The 27704-nt window shown below is 51.8% G+C and overlaps 11 protein-coding genes across 11 annotated transcripts; 4 read left to right on the forward strand and 7 right to left on the reverse strand.

Annotated features, from left to right (window-relative positions):
• Positions 1-1834: 1834 nt before the first annotated feature.
• N7474_002396 (serine/threonine-protein kinase) lies at positions 1835-5828 on the reverse strand (the record flags this gene model as incomplete). Its single annotated transcript, XM_057193811.1, has 5 exons — positions 1835-2070; positions 2122-2454; positions 2510-4404; positions 4455-5183; positions 5233-5828. 5 exons carry the CDS (start codon positions 5826-5828, stop codon positions 1835-1837), a joined length of 3789 nt encoding a protein of 1262 aa, XP_057055166.1.
• Positions 5829-6742: 914 nt separating this feature from the next.
• N7474_002397 (nuclear transport factor 2 family protein) lies at positions 6743-7334 on the reverse strand (the record flags this gene model as incomplete). The annotated part of the gene is made up of 2 exons (XM_057193812.1): positions 6743-7136; positions 7255-7334. The coding sequence occupies 2 exons, from the start codon at positions 7332-7334 to the stop codon at positions 6743-6745; spliced, it is 474 nt and encodes a 157-aa protein (XP_057055167.1).
• Positions 7335-8333: 999 nt separating this feature from the next.
• Positions 8334-9291, reverse strand: N7474_002398 (pyrroline-5-carboxylate reductase family protein; the record flags this gene model as incomplete). The annotated part of the gene is made up of 2 exons (XM_057193813.1): positions 8334-9199; positions 9249-9291. 2 exons carry the CDS (start codon positions 9289-9291, stop codon positions 8334-8336), a joined length of 909 nt encoding a protein of 302 aa, XP_057055168.1.
• Positions 9292-9503: 212 nt separating this feature from the next.
• On the reverse strand, positions 9504-10872 carry N7474_002399 (uncharacterized protein; the record flags this gene model as incomplete). The annotated part of the gene is made up of 2 exons (XM_057193814.1): positions 9504-10102; positions 10161-10872. 2 exons carry the CDS (start codon positions 10870-10872, stop codon positions 9504-9506), a joined length of 1311 nt encoding a protein of 436 aa, XP_057055169.1.
• A 758-nt stretch (positions 10873-11630) lies between these two features.
• Positions 11631-14322, forward strand: N7474_002400 (uncharacterized protein; the record flags this gene model as incomplete). Its single annotated transcript, XM_057193815.1, has 2 exons — positions 11631-11721; positions 14084-14322. 2 exons carry the CDS (start codon positions 11631-11633, stop codon positions 14320-14322), a joined length of 330 nt encoding a protein of 109 aa, XP_057055170.1.
• Positions 14323-16012: 1690 nt separating this feature from the next.
• Positions 16013-16692, forward strand: N7474_002401 (peroxiredoxin family protein; the record flags this gene model as incomplete). Its single annotated transcript, XM_057193816.1, has 4 exons — positions 16013-16065; positions 16124-16236; positions 16297-16460; positions 16513-16692. The coding sequence occupies 4 exons, from the start codon at positions 16013-16015 to the stop codon at positions 16690-16692; spliced, it is 510 nt and encodes a 169-aa protein (XP_057055171.1).
• Positions 16693-17223: 531 nt separating this feature from the next.
• Positions 17224-21531, reverse strand: N7474_002402 (Mtc5p; the record flags this gene model as incomplete). The annotated part of the gene is made up of 1 exon (XM_057193817.1): positions 17224-21531. The coding sequence occupies one exon, from the start codon at positions 21529-21531 to the stop codon at positions 17224-17226; it is 4308 nt and encodes a 1435-aa protein (XP_057055172.1).
• A 387-nt stretch (positions 21532-21918) lies between these two features.
• N7474_002403 (E2 ubiquitin-conjugating protein UBC13) lies at positions 21919-22533 on the forward strand (the record flags this gene model as incomplete). Its single annotated transcript, XM_057193818.1, has 3 exons — positions 21919-21971; positions 22025-22113; positions 22169-22533. The coding sequence occupies 3 exons, from the start codon at positions 21919-21921 to the stop codon at positions 22531-22533; spliced, it is 507 nt and encodes a 168-aa protein (XP_057055173.1).
• A 509-nt stretch (positions 22534-23042) lies between these two features.
• On the forward strand, positions 23043-23867 carry N7474_002404 (60S ribosomal protein eL24; the record flags this gene model as incomplete). Its single annotated transcript, XM_057193819.1, has 3 exons — positions 23043-23093; positions 23268-23411; positions 23589-23867. 3 exons carry the CDS (start codon positions 23043-23045, stop codon positions 23865-23867), a joined length of 474 nt encoding a protein of 157 aa, XP_057055174.1.
• Positions 23868-24523: 656 nt separating this feature from the next.
• On the reverse strand, positions 24524-25198 carry gup1 (glucosamine 6-phosphate N-acetyltransferase; the record flags this gene model as incomplete). The annotated part of the gene is made up of 2 exons (XM_057193820.1): positions 24524-24613; positions 24692-25198. The coding sequence occupies 2 exons, from the start codon at positions 25196-25198 to the stop codon at positions 24524-24526; spliced, it is 597 nt and encodes a 198-aa protein (XP_057055175.1).
• Positions 25199-25773: 575 nt separating this feature from the next.
• N7474_002406 (class II fumarate hydratase) lies at positions 25774-27618 on the reverse strand (the record flags this gene model as incomplete). Its single annotated transcript, XM_057193821.1, has 5 exons — positions 25774-25960; positions 26052-27185; positions 27242-27279; positions 27342-27383; positions 27430-27618. The coding sequence occupies 5 exons, from the start codon at positions 27616-27618 to the stop codon at positions 25774-25776; spliced, it is 1590 nt and encodes a 529-aa protein (XP_057055176.1).
• Between the last annotated feature and the right edge of the window lie 86 nt (positions 27619-27704).

Here is a 27704-nt window from a genome sequence, read left to right on the forward strand (position 1 = left end):
ACTATATCATGACCACGACATCGTCAGCACTATTTCCATATTTCGGGCGGCCATCTGTTTTGTCTCGGTTTCATTTCTGCGCTGCGTTCCGGTTCCGGTTTCTCCTCTTCTGATGTTTGTCAGTCCGTTTCGGCTATCTCTCTTGTCTCTATAACTCTCTTTGGTCTGGATAGGTTTTTTGTTTGTTTTTTTCTGCCGCTATGTTGTAGCCTCGCGCCAAAAGACCGGGTCGGCTGTGTGCTTTTTTATTTTTTTTTATCGTTGTTTCTTTTTCTATTTGTCTGCTTATATCCGGGAGGCTGTCTGATCACTTTTTTGGTCTGTTTATCTTTCGACTTCGTTTTTTATAATGTTTGTAACTTCCTTTTCACTTCTTTTGATTGATGAGCGTGCCTCATTCTGAACACAACACTACTACTACAACTACAATACACAACTCAGGGCTACCTGCTTTACTCATTACCTTGACCATTACTCTTACCCTTACTCTTACTCACGACCCATTATTCTTCTACTCGTTCATTACTCTTCTGATCGTGCTGAAGAGTCGAATAGTCGAATCGAGAGGTTCATCCAAGTATCATGCTATGCTATGCTAGTCTTATTCTGTGTTTAGTACCAACTGTAAGTATAAGATTCACCTGTCTATTGGGTAGAAAAGTGGAACAGAGCCTTATGCCTTGCATTAAACAGTGGGTCATCGATCTAGCGGTAGTTGATCTCATCTTATCTCTTGATTGGTAGTCTCTATCTACATTCAATGGGTCTGTTATGAGTTCCTAAGCTCTGTGGGGGATTGTTCGTATCAGATTTTTCGTATTCTCCATGCCGATACCCTCTGGATCAGGTGTCTCTACACTAGTTCTTACAGAGTAGAGTATATCTCATTGATAGATAGAATGATGAAGTGAACATACTACCACGTGACAAGCCCTAACTAATCCCTTTCCTTACTACGAGAAAACTAGGGCACAAGTCCACGTCCAAGTCCAAGCTACTCACGAGTATTCTATCGACGATACTTACTACACACTTAAACTACAGCGGAAAAACAAAGGACAGAACTACTAAATTGCAACTGGATTTCCATCTCCACCTCCATCTCAAGACCAATCTAACGTACATGACATGCGAGTCTAGCTAACCATGTTGGCGTACAGGAGATTAAGCACTATGCCTGTCTGGACTCGATCTGATCTCCTGCAATCCGACACGATGTGGGATGGTGAGAAAAGTGAGTGTAGAAAAAAAGGAAAGGAAAGGGGAAGGAAAACATAGGAGAGACGAAATGAAATGAAATGGTGTTATTGGAATGGGAACGGAAACGGGATCGATGGTGAAGAATGAAAAGGGAAATGGGACAGACAAGAAAGAGGTAAATGGAGACTGTTGGGATTGCTCAAATGCAAACCCCAATACAGAAGACATCAGCAGCATCCCAAACACCAACATCACACGACAACAATTAGCCAGACATGTTCTCAAGAAGCTTGCTCCGAGGTGGTCCAACGCCGGTGAGATAATCAGATCAAATACCGGGGGCAAGACAAAGGAAATATCAACATAGATGTTTAGTAGCTTTGGAGACTGGATGCGAGATAAACGAGTGTGGGGACGTGGATGGGGACGCAGAGGGAATGCAATGGCAGAGATAAAGGCAATTTTTTGCTGATTCAGAAAAAGCAGGGCAGGGCTGGAACGCAGCAATGCTAGTTTAGTTTGGTGAGCGTAAGGGGATAAGCGAGAGACGGAAGTTGGTTCATGCGATGCGAGTGGTGAATATTGAATGTTGCGCGGAATGAAATGCGAAGGGAAGTGGGTGAAGGAATAACGATCAAGAAGGGTTGGGCACCGTATCAAGTACACGCGACATCTTTCTCGCGCGCACTGGATCCTCAACAATCATACCGCGGTGCCGAAGCATCATGTGCACTGTATCTACAACCTTATTGAAGGACGAGGCTGCTCCGCGCTCCTGCTTGAAGCGCACGAGGCTCAGATTCGCCTGGCGGCCGTGCTCAAGGACGGTGTAGAACTCCGCGATGAACTCGACTTCGCGAAGACGGAGGACTATCCACATGTTAGCTTGAAACAAAATATTGGTTGGGAGGGTGTACTCACAGTTAACCTCTCCGACTCGACCATGGACAACGCTGTTGCTCTTATCCATCCACACATCTTCCATACCATATTCAACCCAACCGCGGAGGAGCCTGTACAGTTCCTTGCGGCCTTTGATCTTGGAGGTGTTCAGGGCAATGACCCGGGTAGCGGGCTTGATCTGAAACACGCGGGCGAACCAGTTCTGGCTTGCGACGGAGCGGCGTTTGGTGTACTGGGGTGGTGGGCTTTGGGGATCGTGGCCTTCAAATGAACTGTCCGGGTCGGCGATGCCTTTGCACAGCATGGTTGAGTTGCGGCTGTCCTTGTGGTAGTATTTCTCTTTCTCTTTTTCTATGAAGATTGGTCAGATATGGTTGGTCAAGGACCAGTCTGGGATTTGACTTACCAAGAGCAGGTGGTTGAGTATTCTTACTCGACTTCTTCCCCATGAATGTTTTCCGTAGAACGCCTCCGAATCGCTCCATGGATGATTTGCGAGTTCCCGCTTTTTCTCTTCCACCCTCTGGCTCATCACGAGTAGGAGGGGTAAGATCTTGCGGTGGATGAATCACAACGGTGCCGTTGCTGGGGATGATGGGCTGGTTGTCCTTAGGCGGCGGTACAGGTGCCATGTCAGAGGTATGTGAGCGGTGCTTGAACCACGACCACTTCTTGCCCTCTGAACGGCTGTCTGTGCGCCTGGGGGAGATGGGGGTCTCTTCAATTGGATCCAGGCCGCAAGGGTGGCGGGTCTGTCGAGACCCAGTTGAGAGTAGACGGGTGGGTTCCGAGGAATTGTTGTTGAGAGTCTGTCGGACATCCGGAGGTAGGTGATTGGTGGAGTGCTTCTTGCGGATCTTCAATGGCTTGACTTCGTCGAATGACTTCAGGGAGCTGTGAGGAACCATTCGAATGGTTGCTTTGGGATCGTTGGGCCGAGGGCGCGGCGCAGATGTCCGCGACTTCTGTTGAGGCTTCGGGCTGTAGTCATTGCCTCCACGAACAGGGCTGGCAAACTCCTCGTTGATAACCGGAAGAGTCTCCTGTGAGGCTCCATCAAATGTCTCAGGGAGGGCAGTGACCTCGATTTCTGCGGATTTTTCCGGTTGCTCTCCCTCTTCACCTGTTTCAATCAATCGATCAAGGTGACCGATCACGCCTGACAGATATTGGGGGATATTATCCTTCCGGCCCTTGCTGTGTTCAACCAACTTGCGACGAGTCTCGACCAGCTCCTTGATGCTGTAAGATCGTGGAGTGTCTTTGAGTGTGGACGTCAGCTTGTCAGAGGATACCTTCTCAGAGGTTGCCTTGACAGTGGAGGAGGTCCGTTCCTCTAGACCAGCAGTCGATACGGGTGTTGCTGGCGTCTCGTAGCCCGTACCTGTACTAGCAGTGCGCATGGTCGTAACAGAACTGCCGTTGAATGCCTCTTCGCAGATCTGGCTCAGTTCATGCGAAACCTTGCGGGCCTCTTCTTTCCAGGTAATGTCTGAATCCCGAACCTTTCCAACTCGGCACATACTCCGGACCCGGACATCTGCACCTCGGACCACCGTGGGCTGAGCAGGGAGCGGTGGGCTGCTGGGCATCTCAGGAACGTCAAAGCCATCAGCCATCATCTGGAGGCTACTCGTGCTCAGCGAACGCTTCAGCTCAGTCTGGCTTCTGTTTGGAGTGGTCTTTTGTCTCTTTGGCTTGGTCGAGCCTTGAGATTTGTTGCGAGCATGGCGGAAGGAAACATTGCGCCGGTAGCTGGTGGAACGAGGAGCCATGACTGGAGCCCGAGAGCTGGAGTGCGGGACCTTGGAAGAATGGAACGACTTCATGGAGCTTGGCTTGTGCTTCCGTTTCTGAAGTACTGTGAATGGTGAACCCGTTGGGTCGTCGGCTTCTTCTTCCTTCTCAACTTCTTCCGTGATAACGGGCGGTGGCTTGACGGCTGGCGATCCCTCGCCCTTGTCGTGATTAGGAACATCAGGACCCCGGTAGATAGTAATCTCTGCGTACTGCGCTTCATCAGACATCCGATTCTTGGGAGATCGGTAGGGGTCGTAGCTCTCGACAGTTCCCGAGGACATGGGATCCTGGGTAGAGCTAAGACGACGTGGGAGATCCTTGATGGCCGTAAATTGGTAACGCCGCTTGGTCTGACTCCGGCCCCTTCGCACTCGACCGCCAGGGCGAGAAATGTGGTGGTAGTCACTGGCGGAGTACTCGAGGGGCTGGCCCTGATAATTCTCAAGCTGCTCATCCCGGAACTTGACCAGGGCATTGTAGAACAATCTCTCGTGGGTTGGTCTGGAAACAAGATTAGCGTCGCTCTTAGTCTTTGGTTCGTATAAACTCACTCAATGCACATCAGCCTGTCCATCAATGTTTCCGCCTTGACGTCGTGCCACAAGGTCTGGAGATTTCGCAGAATGTCAACGTCAATATCTAGTCGACTAGTCACTGGCGCTCCACAATCCTTAATGGACAAAGGAGGTGGAGGACCAATGAAGTGATTGGACATGGCATTGTGCAACTTTTCGTACTTGGTCAGTAACGGGTGCATCCAGATGTTCTGCATGCTGATACGGTCCTCGGGTCTCTTCTGCAAGATGCGCTGAATGAGATCAGCCGCCTCATCACTCAACTCTGGTGGAATGATGTAATCTCCCTTCTTAACCAGGCGCAGGGTGTTGGCAAGGTCACCGCCATCGAAGGGCAGGTATCCAGTCAACAGAGCATAAAGAATGATTCCGCAGCTCCACATGTCTGCCCTGTCTCCCCGGTACTTTCGGCCGTAGATAATCTCCGGGGCGGCGTAGTGCGGGCTTCCACAAGAGGTATTCAGCCAGTGGCCGGCAGGTTGCAGGGCAGCCATGCCAAAATCAGCGAGCTTGACATTGTGATGTGCGTCCAGAAGAATGTTCTCCGGCTTGAGATCCCGATGGCAGATGTTGAATCGATGACAATACCCTAGTCCCGCAATGATCTGGCGAAACAGACGCACTGCTTCTTCCTCTGGTAGCGGTCCATTGTTAGAGACATAATCAAAAAGCTCCCCTCCTTCGACGTATTCCAGAACAAGATACCTGTCACAAATTAGTTCATACTAGCTGAGTATCAGGTCTGGCCACCTACAGTTCACCACGGTTCTCCCACACATCATAAAGACTGATGACATTGGGATGCTCAATCAACTTCATAATCACCACCTCACGCTCGATGCCACAAGGCATCTGGCGAGCATTCCCCGAACTTGGATAGTGGCCGACGTTGCGATCCATGGCGGCAATACTTTCGCTCTGCACCATAGCAGCCGACTTCTTGGACACGATCTTTATAGCAGCTGTGTTGCCAGTAACAGCATGTTTAGCGAGTCTCACGCGGCCGGTAGCCCCCTTGCCCAGTGTTCGTCCCAGCTGCCATGGTCCGACATGGGTCTTCCTCTTGCCCTTGTTGGAAAGGATAGACGCAGCCGACATGACCGAGTTTCGAGCAGAATCAGGGTGAAAGTCCGTAGCCACGGACAGACGCTGATTTTCCTTGTTTTCCTTGGGAGTGGGACTCATGACCGCCGACATTCTATCTGGACTCTTCATTTCGGTATCTTCCAATCGCAAACCCGGGGTATCAGGGCCCTTGGGAGATTTGGGGTGGTTGATTCGCCTTGAAGCATCTGTTAGGGGTTGGCGCCTCCGATGAAGATCATTCACGTCCAGCATTATCTGGTCCATTCCCAGGTAAACGTCACGAAATGAACGAAGAGCGTGTGTTCACGAGGGCATTAGGGTTGTTGTTTTTCGGCGAAAAGCTAGTCCATCAGCTTTGATATTTTTTTTTTCCAAAGGTATGGGACCATACTCACTGGAACTTAAGAGAGAGGGAAGGGAAGAAATGGACACCCGCTGGGAGTGTCGGTTAAACGAAAGGATAGTAAGGATCGACTCGAGCAGACTTCGGGATGGTAATGAGGGACACAAGACTGGTCAACTTAACATCTTTGGGCAGAAAGGAAAGGCAAGAAAAGAAAGAGAAAGGGCAACGAGAAGGTCCGTCGACGGCGTTGTTGTCGGGTTCAGTCGAGCAGGTGGGATGAGAGGGTCGAGATGGAGCAAGTTGGGATGGGTGAGAGAGTGTGAGTGTGGTGTGGCAGGTATGCTGCAGCACAACAGCGCCAGGAATGATGGGATTCCTGGTCTGCCCGGAAACCCATGGCATGCACCACACGATGTCAACACTCAAATCACATTTGCATTTCTTTCTTAGATTTGTGTGTTTTGATTTACTAAGTGATTACTCACTCCCAATTTGTGAAGCTATTCGAGCCGACCAGTATAGACCCGTTTCATAGTTCTATACTTCGGAACTCCAGCACCAATTCCTACACCTGATTTAATTGTCCGGCAATAATTTTTCGGACTCCTCCAGAAGAAAAAAACAAAAGTCACAATAAACTTAATAATAGTCGAGGCAGGCAATTGGTCTTGTGTGGACATTCCACGAGCGCAGGGGGAGGGAGGTGGTGCTTATCGACAAAACAAGCATGCCTCTCCGACAGGGGCTCATAGTTCAAAACATTCCACACCCTGAAGTCCGCATCAAATCGAAATGGAAAGATAGTGACGTGCAGGGCACAGCCTTGAGAGCATCACCAATGCTCCTCGCCAATCGGGACCATGTTCACATCGACGCCCTCCACAAACCAGCGGCCCTCGCCATTGCCCTCCGGCCCAATCACCAGGTCATTGCCACTCATCATGCGCTTGCGCATCTTGCCCGTGTCATGATCAAAGGTCCAGTCCTCCAGTCCGTAGCACCGCTTCCACTTCATCCCATCCTCAGCATCCTGGTACTCGTACCAGAATTGCACGGCGATGCGATCGTCGCGGAAGGCAAAGAGCTCCTTGCGCAGACGGTAGTTACGCTCGCGCTTCCATTTGGCTGTGAGGAAAGCAATGATCGCCTCGGTGCCGGAGAAGAACGAGGTGCGATTACGCCAGATGCATGTCGGAGTATAGCCCTGAGCGACTCGTGGCGGGTCTCTTTGAATTACATACGTCAGATCGGCGATGACAAATAAGAGAAGCAAACTCGAGGAATGCAAGGGATGGAGCACAGGAGACCGGTCTTTTTTCCTCAACCACATGGCTATCAACTTACTGCGTGTTCCACAGGTCCTGGGCCATCTTCACTTTCTTCTTTGCGGTTTCCGCGGTGAAGGGGGGTTTCAGGTCGGCCATTGTCGATGGTTGAAAGTGTTGAGTTCGGATCAGCGCGGCAGATCGACAGTTAAAACGGATGTGGCGTAAAACGAACAGCACCGGGTTCCACAGTAGAAGACGGAAGCTACATAAGGAAATATTATAGGGCAGGTTTAATATTTGTAGTTGGGAGTGCGTCACAGGAAATATTCGTACGTTAATGAACTAATCCAGGAGAGCATCTTAGGACCAGTCATTCTATACAATTCTTGTTTTTCCTAGTTAGGGTCTAGCTCAAGATAGGGCTCTAGGTAGACACTTGTACGGGGAAGTAGCCAGCAGCTCAGCAAATTTCCTTGGGTTTGAGAACCAGCGTGCTGGTTAGGCCGCCTTGATAGGCAGTGAATTACTACTGTATCTTGGTATCCACGAGAATGCAGTTGTGAAGGATATATTTCCACTGCTTTTCCTCTGCCTAGGTATACAGATGTCTGTGCGTCGACTGCTACACACCAGCTATATACATTTGCATTCCATCTGTATCCGAACATATTGACAATCGACCTAGGCATTTGAAAGCAAAAAAGCGTATCATACACTCAGCACCAAGCTCAACGCAGTGGTCTAAAGCAGACCATTCGTAGCGCCCTCACCGCTCTCGCGGTTAAGATCAGTCGGGGAGATCTCTTCTGACTCGACTATTCTCATGGATGATTATGATGATTACGATCTCCCCAGTTCAGGGACTGGAGCCGGTCAGGAACCTGGCCTTGGCTCCCATCCCAGGCGCAGCATGTTGATCCTGCTTATTCCGGGTCTGGCCGTGCAGGCCCCTGGCCGAGAGAAACTCGACTGTTTTGACGAGGTGGCAGTTTGACGACGTCAATCGCTCCTCATGGAATATTATCTGGACGTATATCTCCACCATTCTAGCATGTACTTGGACTGGGTTGCATCTCCAGCCCACCAGAAGCGACAAATCCCATATTCGGATGGATCTTGGAGCGAACAGTCCCCCGTATATATATTATAATCTACCTAATGTCTGGTATCATTGACATGCTCCGTCGTCTCCATCAGGCGGGCCAGCGTGACTGCTTCTCGAAGCGCGCGTCCAACATGTCCGCGCACGCCCGCCTCTTCCATAACCATCAGACCACCGATCGTGCATCCCTCCGGAGATGTGCCTTGGTCTCTGAGCACGCCGGGGTGCATCCCGTCCTGGAGCATGGTCGCCGTGCCGAGCATCGCCTGTGCAATCGTCGTGTGCGCCATATCTCGAGGCAGACCCACCGCTACCGCGGCGTCGATCATGGCATCGCAGATGACAGCAAAGAAAGCAGGCGTTGACCCGCCCACTGCAGTGATCGCATTTATTAAGCGCGGAGGCACATGGATTGGTTTGCCCACACACTCGAAGATCGCCGTCGTAGCCTGTATGTAGGCCTCTGGGACAGCTGGTTCAGATATCTCAATTGCCGTGAGCGATTGTGAGACTTGTGCAGCGATGTTAGGCAATGTGCGCACGACCCAGGCGCGGCTGTGGCTATTCTCCAGTGTAGTGGCGCTTCCATACAACTTCTCCTCTATCTGCTGGCGTGTCCAACCTGCTGCGATACTGATAAGGAGCTTGTCAGACAGAGCCTCACGAAATCCAGGCTGTGTCAGCACTGTTTCGATATCGGCGGGGTCGACACCAAGGATGATTGCGTTGGAAGCTTGCACAGCTTCGAGGGTCCCCCCACGGGATATGGATAGGGTGGGTAGATCGGGGAAACTCGTTCGCAGTCTTATCTCTGATGGCTCACTGCGGACGCAGGCAATAAAATGGTTGAAGGGGATCTCATTCGTTCGGTTGGGCGGGGGTACGAGCAGACTTTTGAGGATGGCAGTGCCCAGGTTCCCTGAAGTTAATCAGAATGAGGGAAACACGCAGAGAGAGTAGAGCCGTACCGCAACCTAGTATACAGAGAGTTGTTTTCTTCAGTTCAGTCATTTTAGGTGATGTGCAGTCATCGAGGGGATTCAAGAGAAGAAGTAGTTCAAGGGCTGTAGCGTAGTGTCTCCAACCGTGGCTCGGGATGAGGGGGGTGAGGGGTGTTAGTCGGTTGCCCGCATCATTATTTTCTACGAAGGAAAAATTCGAAATAGACATTAAAAATTACTTTCTACATTATACATATCTATATAGAGACAACCTGTCTCATGCTACGTAACAGCATCATGCTCAGCGCGCAATGCATCCCCATCATTCATCTCAAACCCAAAATTCCACAGTTTCTCCACCTCTGACATCTCAGCTTTGCTCTTATGCCTCAGCGGAACATCCGAGTCCGTGCTGGCCGACTTTGAACTTCTTCGCCCAGCATGCTGCATAATAGTCGGAGTAACCGCCCACCGAATCTCCCCGTTGGCGTTGGCAAACTCTTCCGTGATGACATCCACGTATCCAATGTGTTTTGTTCGGTATAAATCCACCAATTCAGGGATGCGCGATCGCGGAAAGACGAATGCTTGCGAACAGCAGCCGAACCGCGGCATTTGGTGTACGCCTTCTGGGATGGGGAATGTTGACACGCGACCGGCGGCGAAGAAGAGGCCGATTAGGAGGGGTGTGCAGATGCTGCAGATGAGGAGGATGGCGAAATTCGGGAGGTGAGGTCGGAGACGGGGGAGATACTGTCGTGCACTGAGACAAGTACAGGCGGCCAGGGCAACGGTGATGGCGGAGTATATGAGGTATACGGGCCACTCTTCGGCATTCCAGCCGAGGAACTCTTCAGTATAGAAGAGGCGGAGGTACAGCCCTAGCGAAGAGAAATATGGTCAGCTCACACGATCAAGACATTACAGGGTCAGACTCACATTTAGGGGCCCCGATAGCGTCGGCCTGCTGTTCCGCCGAGTCCAGCGCAGCACGGGTGCGGTGATACCATCCATCTAGGGCAACCACATCGTCCTCCAGCATGATGACATACGGGCTACCAACTGCCTCGCACGCCTGCAATAGATATGTATAGTCGAACAGAGCCTTTTCACGCCCGGAGACCTTAGCCGCCTCTGTCTCCAGGGAATGGATGTAATCGATATCGACGGTGGCAGGGTCATACAGCAGGAGCTGGTCCGGAACGTTATGAAGCCATGGCTCGGCATATGCAGGGTGCTCCGTAGGATCGGTATGTGCGATGAAAAGAATCAAGTGTATATCGGCGCGTTCTGCTTCGCTCAGCCCTTCCAACACTGTGCCGACGGAACTCTTGAAATAGCGGACTCCATGGCGGGCAATGGATGCAATTCCGACGCAAAGACCGGGCTTTTCCCCTGCTTTTGGGACTGTAGTCTCCGTGACATTATTATTCACAGACTCGATATATGCATCTGCTTCCTTGAGTCTGATGTTTGTATATTCGGGGTCGTATGCGGTCCACGGGTTAAAGAATACGGAGGTCGGGTCGCGATAGGATTGTGAGCGCACGTAAAAGGTGAGAAGGGCGTAGAATGCAAAGAAGAATAGAAGGAGTCGAAGCGCGTGAGATCCAGCCTCAGTTGCTGTCAATGCTCTCCCTGGTATAAGCATAGGGGGCTAGAAATGAGGGTGCGGACATGTCCGCAAGGCCGCCAAGGTCGTACGAATTATTCTGGTCATGGAATATCGGAGGGAATTCGGGGGGCTTGCTCTCCTATGAAAATAGCGACCGCCCTTGCCCGGACCCACAGGAGTTCTCACCCCTTGGCCGATGATATCGTTCACTCGGGGTTCGAGCGGAGCAGCTCCTTACATTCTACTAGAAGAATTTCACGACAAAAATTATAGTGGATAGCAGCTAAAGATAAGAAATCATAGTTATTAGAAAAGATAGTCCTGAATGTGGTACAGTAGGCGGTGTGATTTTAGGACGACCCCCTCCCTGTATGTACCTGATTTGAAGGCTGCGAGCATCGCAAACAATATGACCTCTGCAATAGACAGTAATTGACTACATCGTTATTATGGTGCCAATAAAACAGACACCCTTTATGGCTAGACCATCGGATTCAAGTTTGTGATTTCGATCTTGGGTGGTGGTCCTTGGGGGTAAACAGTGATCATTGCTGTTCCCCGCCCATAATCCTTTAGGACCAACTAAAAGCTATATAGTCATAATTAATGGGGATACCAATCACATGGGCTTCACATTGTATGGATTGTTGGGCGGATTTAGGGCGCAGAAAGGATTCTGAGGCCAGATCAAACAGATATATATGTGAAGCCACTTCCGTCCCGACAAGGATCCCCGATCAATCTAGTCTCTACCATACCTCCTTTCTCTTATACTGTTACACCATACATCCAACATGAAGTTTTTCAGTGTTTTCTTGCTCGGTGCCATGGCTACCCTGACCTACGTAGGAGACATTAATCACCTCCATGCCCGCTGCATTGCTAGTATGTGTACACGCTTGCTGAGATTGGATCCTGGGATGTCTAACGCAAAATTTCTCTATCCATAGGTGGCCAATCATGTGAAGAAGACACCAGTTTTTGCTGCTCAGTTTTGACATGCGAGCAGGCACAGAATCCTTCGACAGGTACTGTTGAAAATCTTTGCGTGAATGAATTCCAGAGAGGAGAATTGATTAAGATTAAGGCTAGACTGAATACAACTGAGCTCATCTTAGCTTCACCCGAAGGCTACTAATCACCGGCCCTGCGTAGAAGGGTGAGCTCGTCGCCGGTGTCCCCCGTCGGCCCCTCCTCCTCCACCGCCGCCAGCCCTAACCAAATCATAAAGCATAGATCATATGCTCTTAGGAAGTACTTTCACTAGAAAACCGGACGACTTGAATATCTCTAGTAATGAAGCGACTGCCTTACGCGGTCCCTCTTATATGAGCGGCGTATCTTGAAAGTAAGTAACAAATGATGCAATCGGATCATGTGGGGAGGAAGAGCAATGCGTAGAGCGATAGATTATAGCGACACATGAGGTGCAAATAGAAGCCTAAAAGGAAGGCTCGATTTTCGGGATTTGTCCGAACCAAAGACAGTTTTTATTGAATCATAGGTGAGAGATATACCCACTTAAAGGATTCACTCGAAATCGCAATAAATATTTCGATATTATTTCTTTTTCTACCAAAACAGTATCGAAGGTTGGATTCTAGAGCAGTCATTCGTTGAAAATCCTAAGATCGAAGAAGCAAAACCAATCATCCAGCAAAAGAATTACGAGTCGTTTCAATATGAAAGTAGCCATAGAAAGAAAGGTCTAGCCCAAACACGCAACCTTAGAAATGAATGTTAGCATTCCACTGTTTGTTAGGCCATTTACCATCTCCTAGGTTCCGTGTGACAACTATTTCCGGAGAAACTGGCTCATCGTGATCTTTGGCCATTTCAGGATGGACTGCAGATATCAGAAAGTGACTAGTTTTGTGCCAACCGGCAAAAGCTGAGCCAGCCTCATCAAATAGCTTCCTAAGCCAGTTCCCGATGTCCTTGTGTGCAAGAGTCTTCAAATTATCAAGAATTTGCGACGAAGTACCTTTTGATGCAAGTATTACATAAGAGGTCATCACACGTAGCGACTGGGTAGGCTCATAGATATAAAGTGTCGTCGTGATTTGAAATTTGGCGAGAGGATGCTGAGTGAAGGCACAATTATGCCCGATGCCCTTATGGATGTCGCTAAATCTCACAATGTGGAACATATCATGGTCATGAAATTCTCGACATTTCGGTAGCCAGTCTTTCTCTGATTTTACCATGTCAATCAAGTGATGTAAATCATGAAATCCAATGCTGAAGCAAGGGCAAATATAGACCTCGCCAGCATAAGGCATACAACAATGTCGCGTATGGGGTTCACGCTGGGATAAATATAGACTTCGAGAAACCGGCCATATATAGCGTGAAACATGCCATTTTGAGTATGGGTGTAGCTTCTGGCAGCAATGGCAATATTTCCAGCGGCCATTCTCAAGTCGGTGAAGTATTTCTGTTCTTAATTGTCGATTGAAAATGACCTCGGGACAGCGTGCTAGAGGTGTTTCACGTGGCACAAGATGAGAAAGCTGTATCCCACGGGCCTCCATATAATCATTGAAGCAAGAGTAGATATGTTTGCAGCTCAGTGAGAAGGAAACCTGATCTGAAATTGAGAGACTTAAGAAAATTAATCTCATTAGATCTAGAGGCATATTCTGCGAGACGTGAGGCTTTGGCTGGGGTCCACAAAGGATGGAAGCAAGTCTGGTGAATCGCCTTCTCGCATGTTGGATCTTCATTTTGTATGATCGTCTGTCTGCGTGTGTGTCCAGAACTTGGTTAAATGACTGATGGCTAAGGAGCTCTTAGCTAGCGAGGACTTTTGCTGTTTCCCGAGCTCAAATTTGGAGGTTAGAGTTGTATCATGCGCGAGGGTGTAATATGATGGGACTACCTTAGTAGTGGCTAGAAGGACCGCCTATATAAGCGACTGGCCTACCCTAAAACGCCATAGTAAATGCATCATTCTTACAACTCGTTATTTCCACAATAGGGTTAGTTAAGTAACTAGGGCCGGTACTTGGTCATCATTTACCTATTTTTCTACTAGGCAAAATCAATTAATTCCCCCTAGACACTATTCCATTCTAGGTCGACTAGTGGCACCCAATAGTAATACTAGAGCGTATTTGTACATCGATATTGCTTATGTCCGAGACTTAGAGTGTGGTGCCCTAGTAGGTAATAATATTGGAACGAATCGGCCTAGAGCCCTAAGCACCTTCCTCCGCAACGTTGTTTCCCGAACACCTACGTTTAGCCCATCGACACGGTCCCGCTCTTCATACCTCAAACTCCCTTGCTCTGATTGTCGCCTTCTCCCTTCATCTCTCACCTAGCTATAGCTCCGAGATGGGTGAAGTTGAAATACTATCGCTGACGGCGATCTTCCTGGGCATCGCCGTTCTATTCCTACAATTCGAGGTATGTCCTCAACACCGTTATTCTGGAATCGAGGCTGATGACCCCAAAGTCCTAGAGACTAGCGAAACGGATTGATAAGTTGGAAAGCAACAACCAACCTCGATGGCCATCGGCTCGACCATAACTTCTCAACTTCGGTCTCAGTCGCATCCCCCGTGGTCCGGTTTTTTTCGCTCAAGATTTTCGTCTCTGCCTTGATCCTGGTTCTGCGTCTTCGCCACCCCGGTCACTTTTACTAAAATGATTTTCATATGGAGCTGGAGTCGAAGATGATGAGACTGAAACGCCGGGCAGCAACCTCCTTTACGAATTGAATAGTCCGTTAAGGATAAATGGCAGTTAGAGACAAAGCAAACAAGGTGTGAATACATTGCTCTTCAGGATATTTCTGACTGTCAAGGAGAGAGGAAAGGTGTGCATTGAGTGATATCACCTAAAGTGCCAAATATACCACCAGTTGTATGACTTAGCCGAGCTCGCTGTACAGGTAGTCGCCCTGACTGAAAGAATCCGCACCCAAAGCCGACCATGCCAGGCTCATTCGTCTGGTGCAGTTGGTCTCTAGGTAGAGGCGGCTGTTGCAAGTAAAGAATTCTCCTTTGGACTGCGTTACCCAGTTCGGGGGCGTGGTAACGAACGGAGGATGGAGCTCGAGGTTCCTCCCCCGCCACCCAAAAACTCTCCAGACTTCTCACCCACACCCAAAGAAAACTTGCGTCGCCATTTTAAAGTAGCAAGGGTGCTAAGAGCGCATTGAGAGACGGCTGACAAAGTACGTGGCTCAAGCATAAAAAAAACATACATGCAACAGCCAGGATTCGCTGGTGGTCACCCACCCAAAACTGGCCGGCGTGTGGCTTGTCTGCGGCCAGTAGTCGGGTGGGTGTCGCCCGGGTGAGTTTAGGGTGAGAAGTGGGTGAGCGTCGCGCGACCGGGGGTGAGAAGGGTGAGTGTGCAATAGACAGGGTGAGATTGGGGTGAGAAATCACCCCTTGGTCGCGCGACTGCTGCACTGACCCTCCTAGCTGAGCTTGAGTATAAGTTCTTTAGTCTACCTGTCTCTTCCTGAAACACTCGCTCTCTTAGCATCTGCACACACTCGATGGATTAGGCTTCGGGCCAAATATCTTGAGTTCCCTCATTCTCGTTTGTTTAGCTAAGTCGCCGAATATTTATAGTTCCGATGCTAAGATCCTATTGGGATGCCTATTGCTAGGCATCCTATGATCTCTTTCTCCATCATCCGACTTAACTGGACTAACATATTTCTAGACCCTAACTATCCCTCTAACAAAGACCACGATTTGAATGAGTGACATAGGAATGAGCGTGATATAAGGGTTGTGTTATGGGACCTTCGTACGAAGTCCTGCTATTGTTCTTCTATGCATAAAACCATCCATGCATAGTATACTCCCAGTGCAGCGACTAACTATACCCACATCCGACAAGTTATGATCGAATTCGAGAAATGCCCATCACCAACCAATCAAGTATTAATAATAAATCCCTGAAAAATTGTCAAACTTGGTTCGAGAACTGGGAGTGAGTCAGCCCGTGTTTAGTTAAGCAACGGGAGTCTCGGGCGGTCTTCTTGCTAATCGGCTTATCGGCTTCGGTTTCTCTGGGCTTCGGATCAGTTCATGTGCCGTCATCGGCCCTATAATAGACGCCACTCTTATCTTTTTCTTCAACACCTGCACACAACTTCCCACTTCACACACCCTTCCAATACTCAAATCGACAACCCGAAAACTCAATAACCATGTCTAAGGGTCCCCAAGTCGGCGACAGCTTCCCCGAGGGCGTTGTCTTCTCGTATGATTTATTTACTCTCATTCCCTCTTGCCCCTCTCTGACTAACAGCCTTCTTCAGGTACATCCCCTGGTCTGAGGAGTCCGGCGAGATCACCTCCTGCGGCATCCCGATTAACTACAACGCCTCCAAGGAATGGGCTGACAAGAAGGTCGTCGTCTTCGCCCTGCCTGGTAAGTTTTTTGTTACTTGTATTGTTGCCGCCACCACTTAGACTAATATTCTGTATCTAGGTGCCTTCACCCCCGTCTGCTCCGCCAACCATGTCCCCGAGTACATCGCGAAACTGCCCGAGCTGCGCGCCAAGGGCGTCGACGTGGTTGCCGTGCTGGCCTACAATGATGCCTACGTGATGAGCGCCTGGGGCAAGGCGAACAAGGTTACCGGCGACGACATCGTACGTCCCTCCCCCTTCTTTCAACTAGTGTCTGATACTAACAGTCCTTTAGTTGTTCCTCTCCGATCCGAACGCCAAGTTCTCCAAGAGCATTGGCTGGGCCGACGAGGAGGGCCGTACCTACCGCTACGCCATCGTCCTCGACCACGGCAAGGTCACCTACGCCGCCAAGGAGAAGTCGAAGAATGTCCTCGAGGTCTCGAGCGCGGATGCTGTCTACAAGCACCTGTAGGACAATTGCGACGATTGGTTGATTGGTTGATGGACGTGCATCTATCTGCCTGGCGCTTTTGTTTTACTCTCCTCTCTCTCTCTGGGCTGTGCTGTGATAGATATTAGACCCGCCCGGATTGATTGCTTGCTTATGCTTATGATGGTGTGGCCTCGATAGAAATAGATTAATGATACGATGGTGAACACTTTTACTATCTTATTGCGTTGTTTGGTTGTATACTTGTGAGCAATGGTTCTGATTGGTTGCACGCAGCCGTGTTGCTGTCAGTGCGCAACAATAAGCATCACCAGGATCGGCGCGAACAACCCCCTAGGCATAGCGGGTGCTTGACACGATGATTTATATTTCATTAGTCGTCTGTTGACAGGTCCGGTACTCCATAATGGGATGCATTGTTATACAGTAACGAAGAAAGTGGTATCTCGCAGAAAATGAAAAAAAGAACATCGCCAAGCACGCACGAACCCCCCAGCGATAAAATCCCAAGTACAACCACCCAACTCCTTAGATAATCAGGATGTATACACATTATGTACGCCTCGCAGCCACAACAGGAGATCTAGACTTCGACTTTCGTCGTTCATCAGTTGTGCGCAATCCGCGACTCAGACCACCGCCCAGTCCCCGAGCCAGCGATGCAAACGGGGACGTCTCCTGCCACAGATCGAGGTCATCTTCCAATTGTCCGGCCGCGAGTTTAGATGGTTGCGCCAGACCTCCATCGGCGGGTGCGGGCTCAGATCTGCGGCGGCTCTGGCGTTTATCGGGTTGTTGGCTGCGACGGGTAGTAGATGAGGAGGGAGGTTCCGGCTTGGGACTCGCGGGTGCGACAACATCAGGCTCTCTCCATGTTGGCATGGGAACGTCGGCGGTTACGTGCTCGGAGCAGATACAGCCGCATCCTGTAGGACAGCTGGGTAGGGTCTTGGTGGGATCGGATTGCTCGAGGGGACTGTTGAATCGATCGCCCGGTGCGAGGAACCATTGTCGATGACAGTCGAAACAGCTTACATGGCCGCAGTTGAGACAGGGGACCAGCATGCCGTCTACGACTTCGGCGCAGATAACGCAGGGCAGTCTAGTTGGAAGTGGTTGTGGCGGCTTGCAATTCCGACATATCGTCGACGATGGTGAAGTGGCGGATTGACGACTTGACCGGGTTGAGTCGGTCTTCTGGCTTGGCGGGGTGAAGATGGATAGCTGTAGAGCATGGCCGCAGCCCATGCAGTGGCGCTGGAAGTCCAGACCCTGCAGGTCCGAGGTGTCGTTCCATATCGCAGTAACGGCCGAGCCGTGACGGGTCCAGTACGAGCTCGCGTGCAAGTCATCCTCGCGTTCACCAACCGTACCGATCTTGAGGACCTCACTTTCCTGGACGGGCAGGTCCCAAATTGACAGCAGGTCCGCATACGCGGCCCGGTACGATCGGTACAGCCACTCCTTGTTACGGTCGAGAAGGGCGTCCGATGCGGCTGCGCCGTCCCCATTGAACGCGTTTTGGTTTTTGAACGTGACTTTGAACCTCCCAGATAGTTTGGCCGGTTGAGACGGTCTGTCGCTTTCGGTATCGGAGTAGGTCTGTGAGGTGATAGTAGTGGAAGAGGTTAGATAGCTGGGAATCGCTGGTTTATTGGTGGTGGACCCTACCCCTTGACCCGCGGCGGCGCCCGGGCTCTCTCCCGGACTGGGTTTCTTCTTGTTGGCTACCGGCGGCGACGCTGACGACGGTCCGAAGGTGAATGACCGGGAAAGTGATGATGCCAACGCAGATCCAAATCCCCCGCGCGACTGGAATTGCTGGTCCGGCGATGCAGCAATGGAAACGTTGTGGCTCTGAGATTTGCGGTCAATAATGCCTCGTGGGCGAGAACCGTATGGAGGTGTAGTGCCAGTCGAATGTGATGGAGGTGTCCCGTCAATCCGCCAAGTCTCGCTTGACGATCGCGCCGGGGTGTAGGTATCTCTGGGTACCGATGACGCGGGTGTAGGGGCCAGTGACTTGTTTTGCGCAGTAGAGCCACTAGACGAAAACTGCAGGGAGAAAGTAGAATGTTGTCTCGAGCCCCTCAAAGGGGATTTATGCGGTTCGTCTATAGCTCTGCTCTCTGGGTTGGCCTCGAGAAGCACACACGAGAGCATAGCTAACATTTGGACATCACCGATGCGCTCAAAATGATCGAACAGAGCGGGTACTAGCCAATGGCTACCGAGTGGATGATCCCCCCATCGGATCACGCTATTGGCGACGCCTTTGTAAAGACCGGAAGCAAGCTCGTCTTTCCTCTGCTGCAGCATACGCCGCACTCCCAGCCCCGATTCCAAAGGTGTGCCAGGGTTTCTTCGCACATGCAATATGAGCTTGATAAGCCCCCAGATTTGGGCCAACTCGTAGGAGCCAGCATCCAGAGCGACGGCGGCGTTGTGGGCACAGACATCTGTTCCTTTACCGGTGATGCGGTACTTGCTCGCCAGCTCCCGCTTCACAGGTAACATATCGCTCAAGTCATGAATGGAGACGACGTTCTTGGGTGCTTCGGCCGACTTAACGGTCCCAGTTCCTCCTGTCGATCGTTGAGAATTATCTGTAGACCGCGGGCGATGTATACCCAAACTACCAGCGCTTCGCCAGGTTTGCGGTGCGGGAAAGCGGGTCTGCAGCCCAGCAATAATGTCATCAGATGATCCCGAAGAGCTGGAGCTCTCTGACTCTGACTCGTCGGAATAATCAGAGGTGCCATCATCGTCCGTGCTGGTCATGGTAATGGATCCGCGTGGACCAGGGGAGGCTGTTTGGAGGCGACCAAAGCCTTCAAAAACCTTGCCTGATCGTGACAGACGGGTCATTTCTTTGAATCCCAGGTTTTCAAACATGTCCATTGATTTGTCTTTCTTGGGTGGGAAAAAGCAGACGAGGCGACCGTCGTTGGCCCACAGCGCACCGCACGCCTTGGCTACCGGTACCATGACGTTCGCATTGACTGGCCGCAGCAGTTCAGTACTCATCCCCAGCTCCTGGCTCTGTGTCATGCCCACTTCGTCCTCGTCGCTGGAGTCGCCTTCCAGTTCGCCGTTCATCAGAGACTTGATATTCTCACCAGTCTCGCCGAGAATCCACGCGATACTTTCCTCCAGGCTGCTTTCACCCAAAAGGTAGCGAACAGCACCTTCGAGGCATCCTCGCATACGAGACATGTAGGTCTCCGCAATGGTTCGCAACTCTGCAGAAAGTTTTCCGGCTAGTTCATCGGTCACCGCTGCGGTTTTCTGGATGTTGAATGTCGGCGTGGCGCTCTTGGGGTAGCTGACTGGGAATTTGATGTCCACTTTGAGGAAGAGGGAAGCGCCCTCGGCACCCCAGGGTCCGTTCAGGGATATAGTGATCTTCCGTTGGCGTACATCGACCGAGTCGAAAACCACCTTGGTGAACTTTTCGCCGACATGGCTGATTTCGTCGCCCAGAGTCTCGATATCCCAACCCGATATCTTCACACCTCGCATCCAGGTAATCGGGTTGGTGTCGGCCCTCAAGTTCGAGCGTGGCTGCATGCCGACCCGGGTGTCGGCGTGACCTCCACGTGCCCAACCGCGCGAGTAGGGGACGGATATCGCATTCATCCCGGTTCCAGCACCTCCATAGTGCGAATTTGAGGCGTTCGGAGCGATGGATGAGGCCGATTCGAGGTCTTCAATGTCCAGGTCTGAGTTCACATCACGGAAACTTTTGTATACCGCGCCTAAGCGGGTCACGTTCCGTGTAGATATAAAGGATTTACCCTTCTCGTAGCCGACGCGTTGCAGTATATCTGGGTCCACGTGGTGCAGACGAAGCTCTCGGTCCGCTCCCCAGGTCACGAGCTGAAATTCTCGATGGTCAATTCCGTCCGCCACGCCTCCGCGGGGCCTCCACAGAAATTCCTTCACTTGGCCTTTGTGTCCGGGAAAGCTATGCACCAGAGGTAGGTCCTCGTCTGGGTTGCTGCCCTCGCCAGCTCGCCGGCTGTACAGGTGAAGGTCATTGTTACCCCGTTGCGGCATCGCCAGCACACCCCAGCCAAAGGGAGTGTTTCTCGCTCGCCAGACTGGAAAGGGGGTTCGAATGAGCTTTTCGGGTGTTTCTCGTTCCGAGGTATAGTCCCAGAACTTGACGGTTTTGTCCAGAGAGCAGGTCACTATAGCGCCCCGTCGGACACGATTCCAATCCACGCCATAGATCTTGGTGTTGTGAGCTTCGATGGACCGTATCGGATATGCGCCCATGCGATCATCCCAAATGCGAAGAAACCGGTCGTGGGAGCTGGCAATGACATGAGGGTCTTGTCGGTTCCATTTGACCTGCGTGGCGCCGGTAAACCAATCCGAAAATGAAATCGCCGGTCGCGACGGAGTGCGCAGGTCCCAGCAGTGAATGAAGCTGTCGACCGCACACGTCGCGAGGATATCCGGGTGGAACGCGGAGAAGTTGATGTCGGTGATGGCTCGGGAGTGTGCATGGAGCACATGCTCGATTGAGTTCTGCCAGGTCTTCATAGCCAAGTTCCAGACTAAAGCCTTCTGGTTGGATGTGCTGACCACCCAGTAGTCGCGCGAGGCGAATGGTGACCACTGGACATCGGCCACCTCCCACGGGGTATGGTGAGGCAGATAGCGCGGCGGCGAGTATGGCGAGTCCAGATCGATGACATGGAGGCCCTCCTTGGAAGCCAGCACCACATCTCGACCGCATGGCGAGATAGACATGGACCCAACGGGCTGCTCCACATGAAAGGAGCTGTCCTCGTCGAAGGTCGGGCTCTCAAAGGCCGACGCCAGAGGACGTGGCTCCATGGAGCTCGACATGCTGGCGTCTTCTTTCTGCTGTAGCGGATTATACCGACCCTGGTGGATCCATGTTTGCTGGATGTCAATCCCAAACTGACCACGCGAGAGAGCTGCGATAACGAACGCGGAGGCCTCACTGTGGCTGATGATCCGCAGGGTGGCTGGTGCACGTGTGGCTCGAGTTTACTACGGGACCCGACAGAGACACACTCCGCAACGCCCCTCGGCCGTGACTGACGTTCGTATCGTGCTTCTGGATTGTTGATCGTGTCGCGTCCTTCGTTCGTTTCCCTCTTCCCGTTCGGTCTTTTGACAAGATTGCCTGCAGGCGTCTTGTCTTGTCGTATCCACGGGCGAGCAGACAATACTACCCGTCGATCTACCCCAGTGGTGATACGATTCGACATGGCCTTGCCCAAGCGGATTATCAAGGAGACAGAGCGCCTGATGGCGGAGCCGTGAGTGTCCGTCTACTGTCTGACGATCACCGCTTGCTGACTGACTGGGATAGTGTCCCCGGTATCAACGCAGTGCCTCATGAAGATAACCTGCGATACTTTGACGTCTCGATCCATGGCCCCGCCCAATCTCCCTACGAGGGTATGTAGACTCAACTTGGCATCGGTTTTGGCAATCGCTAACTAACTCTCACCAGGTGGCATTTTCCGGCTCGAACTCTTCCTGCCCGATGACTATCCGATGACTCCCCCCAAGATCCGCTTCCTGACCAAGATCTACCACCCGAACATCGACCGTCTGGGACGGATCTGTCTGGATGTGTTGAAGAGTGAGAACTTCCTTTTCCCCTCTCAAAGCACCATTTCTAATCACAACTCGGCGTTAGACAACTGGTCCCCCGCTCTCCAGATCCGGACGATTCTGCTGTCCATCCAGGCACTGCTCGGAGCCCCCAACCCGGACGACCCCCTCGCCAACGATGTCGCGCAGCGGTGGAAGGATGATGAGCCGGCGGCGATCCAGACGGCCAAGGAGTGGACCCGGACGCATGCCATGACCTGAAGCGAAAATGTGATGTGACCATGAAGCTTGTTTGCTGGCATCCCGAGTGTCTTTGATAGGATGGAGGGAGGGCGTTGTCGGTCTCTCTCGTTTTATCCGTTATGAATTACACGTGCATAGAACAATGTTGTTGTTTCCAAGGCTCCTAAAGTGGTAGAGACGTAGTAGCTGCAATGGCTGTCGTCACGATTGAACCAGTCAAGTGACTCGATGAGAAAGACCAGAATGATACCCGGTCCTCAATGCGTTTGCCATTAAACGTAAGAAGTAACGACGACTAGATAAATCAGTAATTTACGGTCACTAATAAAATAACTAATCTTGGTTGTAGATGTCGAGTCTAGTATACAACCGAAAACGGCAAGGGCAATCCACATCACGTGCCCCGCTTAGCGAGCGTCCACAATCAGTCAGCAGCGAGTCACACCCGCAATCCCGCGCATTTCGATCTCCCAACAACACTTGAACCGCCAACCCACCGTCTTGCGCATCAACGCCCACCCGTCAAGATGCGTACCTACGACGACTCCTTCAGCGGCCAGAAGATCTACCCCGGCAAGGTGCGTTTTTTTCCTCACTGAGAGAGACTGTGCCACCAATCCAATCCCCGAATTCGCCATCCACCGTCCACCCAGCCCGGTCGGCAGGATGAATGAATGAATTATGCGACAATCACACACACACAAACCGGAAGCCAAATCTTGATGCTAATATGACTTTTTTTTTGCCTACAGGGTAAGCTGTTCATCCGCGGTGACAGCAAGATCTTCCGCTTCCAGAATGGAAAGTCCGAGTCGCTCTTCCTCCAGCGCAAGAACCCTCGCCGGATAGCTTGGACTGTTCTGTTCCGTCGCCAGCACCGCAAGGGTATCTCTGAGGTCAGCCATCCCCTCTCTCCCCTGATTCGGTCAATTTCAATTTTTTGGGATGTGTGGTGGGACAATATGACGACTTGCGGATGAAGTCATGAACGAGGAAGATCAAAAAAGACGCACACCACAGGCTCATGCAACCCCCAAAAACACAAACGCTGACCGGGAATTTGTGCCATACAGGAAGTTGCCAAGAAGCGCACCCGCCGTGTTGTGAAGCACCAGCGCGCCGTCGTTGGCGCCTCCCTGGACGTGATCAAGGAGCGCCGCAACCAGCGCCCCGAGGCCCGCGAGGCCGCCCGCAAGCAGGCCATCAAGGACGCCAAGGAGAAGAAGGCTGCCTCCGAGAGCCGCAAGAAGGCCGAGAAGGCCAAGAACGCTACTAAGGGCGGTGCTCAGCGCATCCAGAGCAAGCAGGGTGCCAAGGGCTCTGCTCCCAAGGTTGCCGCCAAGAGCCGCTAAGCTGAGGTTTCTGATGGTGGATTGTTTGGGATGGGATGCGTTCTATGATGGAAAGGAAGCTTGTGGCCTGGCGGGACGGTGCTGTCTTTCGCCAGTGCTGGTCTCGACTTGACTCGACACTCTTACTACCTTGTTTCTGAATTATCTTTGTGCATGCAGCAAAATGGGAACAATGGATTATCAAAATGATTTCAACTCCTATCTTCCAGTGGATTGACATGGTCACCTCGACATGTAGGCTGATTGCACTGTTTGTCTACCATACCATTCATCATTCAAGGTAGATAACTCTACTGTAATCCTGCGACATGTATGCTCGTAGCAACTACTATCCCAGCCCATCGAATGTTACAGAGCAACGGAACAATGATCGGAGAAGATGATCATAGTTACAGGATAAATGCCCAACACACAATTTCAATTCCTGCCTGGCTACATTATTGCGTACCCCTCCTCTATAGAAACAACACGGCCAAGGATTTTCTCCAGTCTCGCAAGGTATACCACCGCGGATGCCGTCCCCACTACAATCCCAGCTATATGACGGACCACGATGGGAACGAAATTAGCACACTCTATCCATTATGTGCGGCAGATCATCCGATACGATACGATCCCCTAAAACGCCATGCACCAAACAAGAAAAAGAGAAAGACTCAGTAGTAATGAGCCATTTCCAGGCCGGCGCGCTTGAAGCCGCACTTGACGTAGAAGCCCTCGTTGACCTCGGAGCAGTCGAGGATACTCTGCAAGAACCAGTCAGTCACCCATCACCCACAGAGGAAAGAAACGAAACGAAAACGAAAGAAAAAGGACGAACGCACCTTATAACACCCAACCTTGGCAGCAACATAATCCAACGCCTGAATAATCCTCAATCCCAACTTCTTCCCCTGCTGTCCCTTCTCAACAGCAATATCCTCAATATGGCCCACAAGACCGAGCTCATGGATAAACTTGCGCTCGACAATCAAGCTCCCCGTACCAACGACCCGATCATCGCCATCACACACAACAAGCAGGTAATACTCGTCATTGCGGGAGCAGATCCAGTCGAACCGCGCGTCCCACTGCTCGGCGCTGATGTCACCGACGGTTGTCAGGACACGGAGCACGTCCAGGTAGCCCCTGTGGTAGTCTGAGCGGCGGAGCGGGCGGATTGTGTAGTCTGTTGGGAGGACGGCGATTATTTCGGGGCTGATCAGGCTGGAGGGGAAGAGAGGGCCGTCGATGTTGTCTTGAGGGGAGCTGATTGGGGTGATTGTGGAAGACATTGGGGGTTTCGCGGGGCTTGTATGGAGCGTGGGTGGTGTGATCGGTTGGGCGGTCATTTTTGGGAGGTGGTGGTCGGGGTGGTGGTTGTGATGGTGAGTCCGCCTGGTCAGGGGATGGTTGGTGGTGGTGATGGAGGGGTGTGTTTGTGTTTCGAGTAGATTGAGATAAGAGTAGGGTAGTCGGAGTGAGTGGACCAAGCTGGTTCTGGGGAGATTGAGAAGATAGAGAGAGGAGGGAGATGCGAACAAGAGACAAGAAAGGAGCAAGGAGGAAGAAAGAACGATGTGGAATGAAGCCAGAAAAAAAAGCGGAGGTGTCAAAGGATCAACACCGGTTCGCCGCTCCGAAGGTGAGACACGCCCAGGGGCAGTGCTATTAATACATGCCGCACTGAACCATGAATTGGGTCATTGGGAATGGAATGTGTGGGTGGGGTTGATTTCTTGTCGTTGTTCTTCCTTTTTTTTATTTTTACATACTGTACTTGTCGTCTATTCATGCCGAAAACCTGAAGATGCTATTTATAACTCCGATCGGATCACTACTGTCTTCCATCTGACCAAAAAGAATGCTTCAATTGTACAGACCCAACGGGTTATCTATCTATCACATAGATGGCGGTGCAATGCACCTATTTCTTCTCCTTAGGAGCGAGCATCAGCTCGGGACGAACGTGCTTGTCAAAGTCTTCCTCGCTGAGGGCCTTGAGCTCCATCGCGCTCTGCTTCAACGTCAGACCCTTCTTGTGAGCGTTCTTAGCCACCTTCGAGGCCATGTCGTAGCCGATCACCGGGTTCAGGCAGGTGACCAGCATCAAACTGATAGAATCAAAGTTAGCAATGCTCCAATCAATAACTATACAATACAGCAGAAAAGAGGGAGGTCCGGGTTGTTGGGGAGGATATTTACCTCTCGTGAAGGAGCGAGTTAATGCGCTCCTCGTTCGCCCCCAGACCATCCACCAAATGCACACGGAAGCTATCCATGCCATCAGACAGGATGCGCACGCTGTGCAGCAGGTTGCGAATCATGACTGGCTTGAAGACATTCAGCTCGAACTGGCCGTTCATGCCACCGACAGTCGCAGCGACGTGGTTACCCATAACCTGAGCGCAGACCATAGTCAGGGCCTCGCACTGGGTGGGGTTAACCTTGCCAGGCATGATGGACGAGCCGGGCTCGTTCTCGGGCAGATTCAGCTCGCCGAGACCGCAGCGCGGGCCGGAGCCGAGGTAGCGCACGTCCTGGGCGATCTTGAACAGCGAGCAGGCGAGGGTGTTGAGCGATCCGGAGGCTTCGACGACGGAGTCATGCGCGGCCAGCACCTCGAACTTGTTCGGCGCGGTCTTGAACTCCGTGCCGGTCATCTTGCTGATCTCGGCCGCAACGGCTTCGTCGAATCCCTTGAAGGTGTTCAGTCCCGTGCCCACGGCCGTGCCGCCCTGGGCTAGCTGGCGCAGGTGAGGCAGGGAGGTCTGGACGCGCTCGATGTTGCGGTCCAGCTGGGCGACGTAGCCGGAGAACTCCTGGCCGAGGGTGAGCGGCGTGGCGTCCTGGAGGTGGGTGCGGCCGATTTTGATGATGTGCTCGAAGGCTTCCACTTTGGTCTGGAGGGCATTGCGGAGGTTCTTGAGCGATGGCAGCAGTGTGTTCTCCAGCTCGAGCACGGCGGCGATGTGCATAACGGTCGGGAAGGAGTCGTTGGACGAGGCGGACATGTTGACGTGATCGTTAGGGTGGACGGGCTTCTTGGAGCCCATCGTGCCGCCCAGGATCTCAATGGCGCGGTTGGAGATGACCTCGTTGGAGTTCATGTTGGACTGCGTGCCCGAGCCGGTCTGCCAAACGACCAGCGGGAAGTGGTCGAGCAGCTTGCCCTCGGCCACCTCGGCCGCGGCCTGCTGGATGGCCGCACCGATCTTGGGGTCCAGACCATATTTCATGTTGACAGTGGCTGCCGCGCCCTTCAGGATGCCGAAGGCCTTGATCACGGGAGCGGGCATGCGGTCCTGGGGCTGGTTGATGTCGAAATTGCCCAGGGAGCTGTTGGGGGATCTCCGTCAATGTGTATTCGGGTGTGAAGGTGTGTCTCGTCTTACCGCTGGGTCTGGGCACCCCAGTACTTGTCCGCAGGGACCTAGAGAATGAATGGTCAACCCCAAAGCCCTGCCTGACATCATTTTCGAGGGAAATACACACCTGGATCTCACCAAAGGCATCGCTCTCAATCCGGGCGGAAGACTAAACCGTCAGTATCACCCATGACCCGAAATGGATAACAACATACCATTCTAACAGTTGTGCCAAAAGCTCTCGCGGAGTTGACAGAAGAGACAGACTGCAGGCGGGGGAAGCTCGACTGTGGTAGTAGTCGGCTATTGCTGTGCAGTCGGGAAGCCCAGGCCGGCGCACGCGCGCACAAGGGCCGAGCATGTGCGAACGAGCGCACCGCGGCACGCGAGACAGAGGCGTTCATGGTATCGAATCGAGTCAATGGCTCTCGCTGAGAATGAAAAATTCGAGCAAAAGGACAAAAAGGGACAAAAATGCGCCCGAAACGGA

The sequence above is a fragment of the Penicillium riverlandense genome (assembly GCF_028828495.1).
Source record: "Penicillium riverlandense strain IBT 135883 chromosome Unknown utg000002l_segment0_segment0, whole genome shotgun sequence".
NCBI classification, from domain to species: domain Eukaryota; kingdom Fungi; phylum Ascomycota; class Eurotiomycetes; order Eurotiales; family Aspergillaceae; genus Penicillium; species Penicillium riverlandense.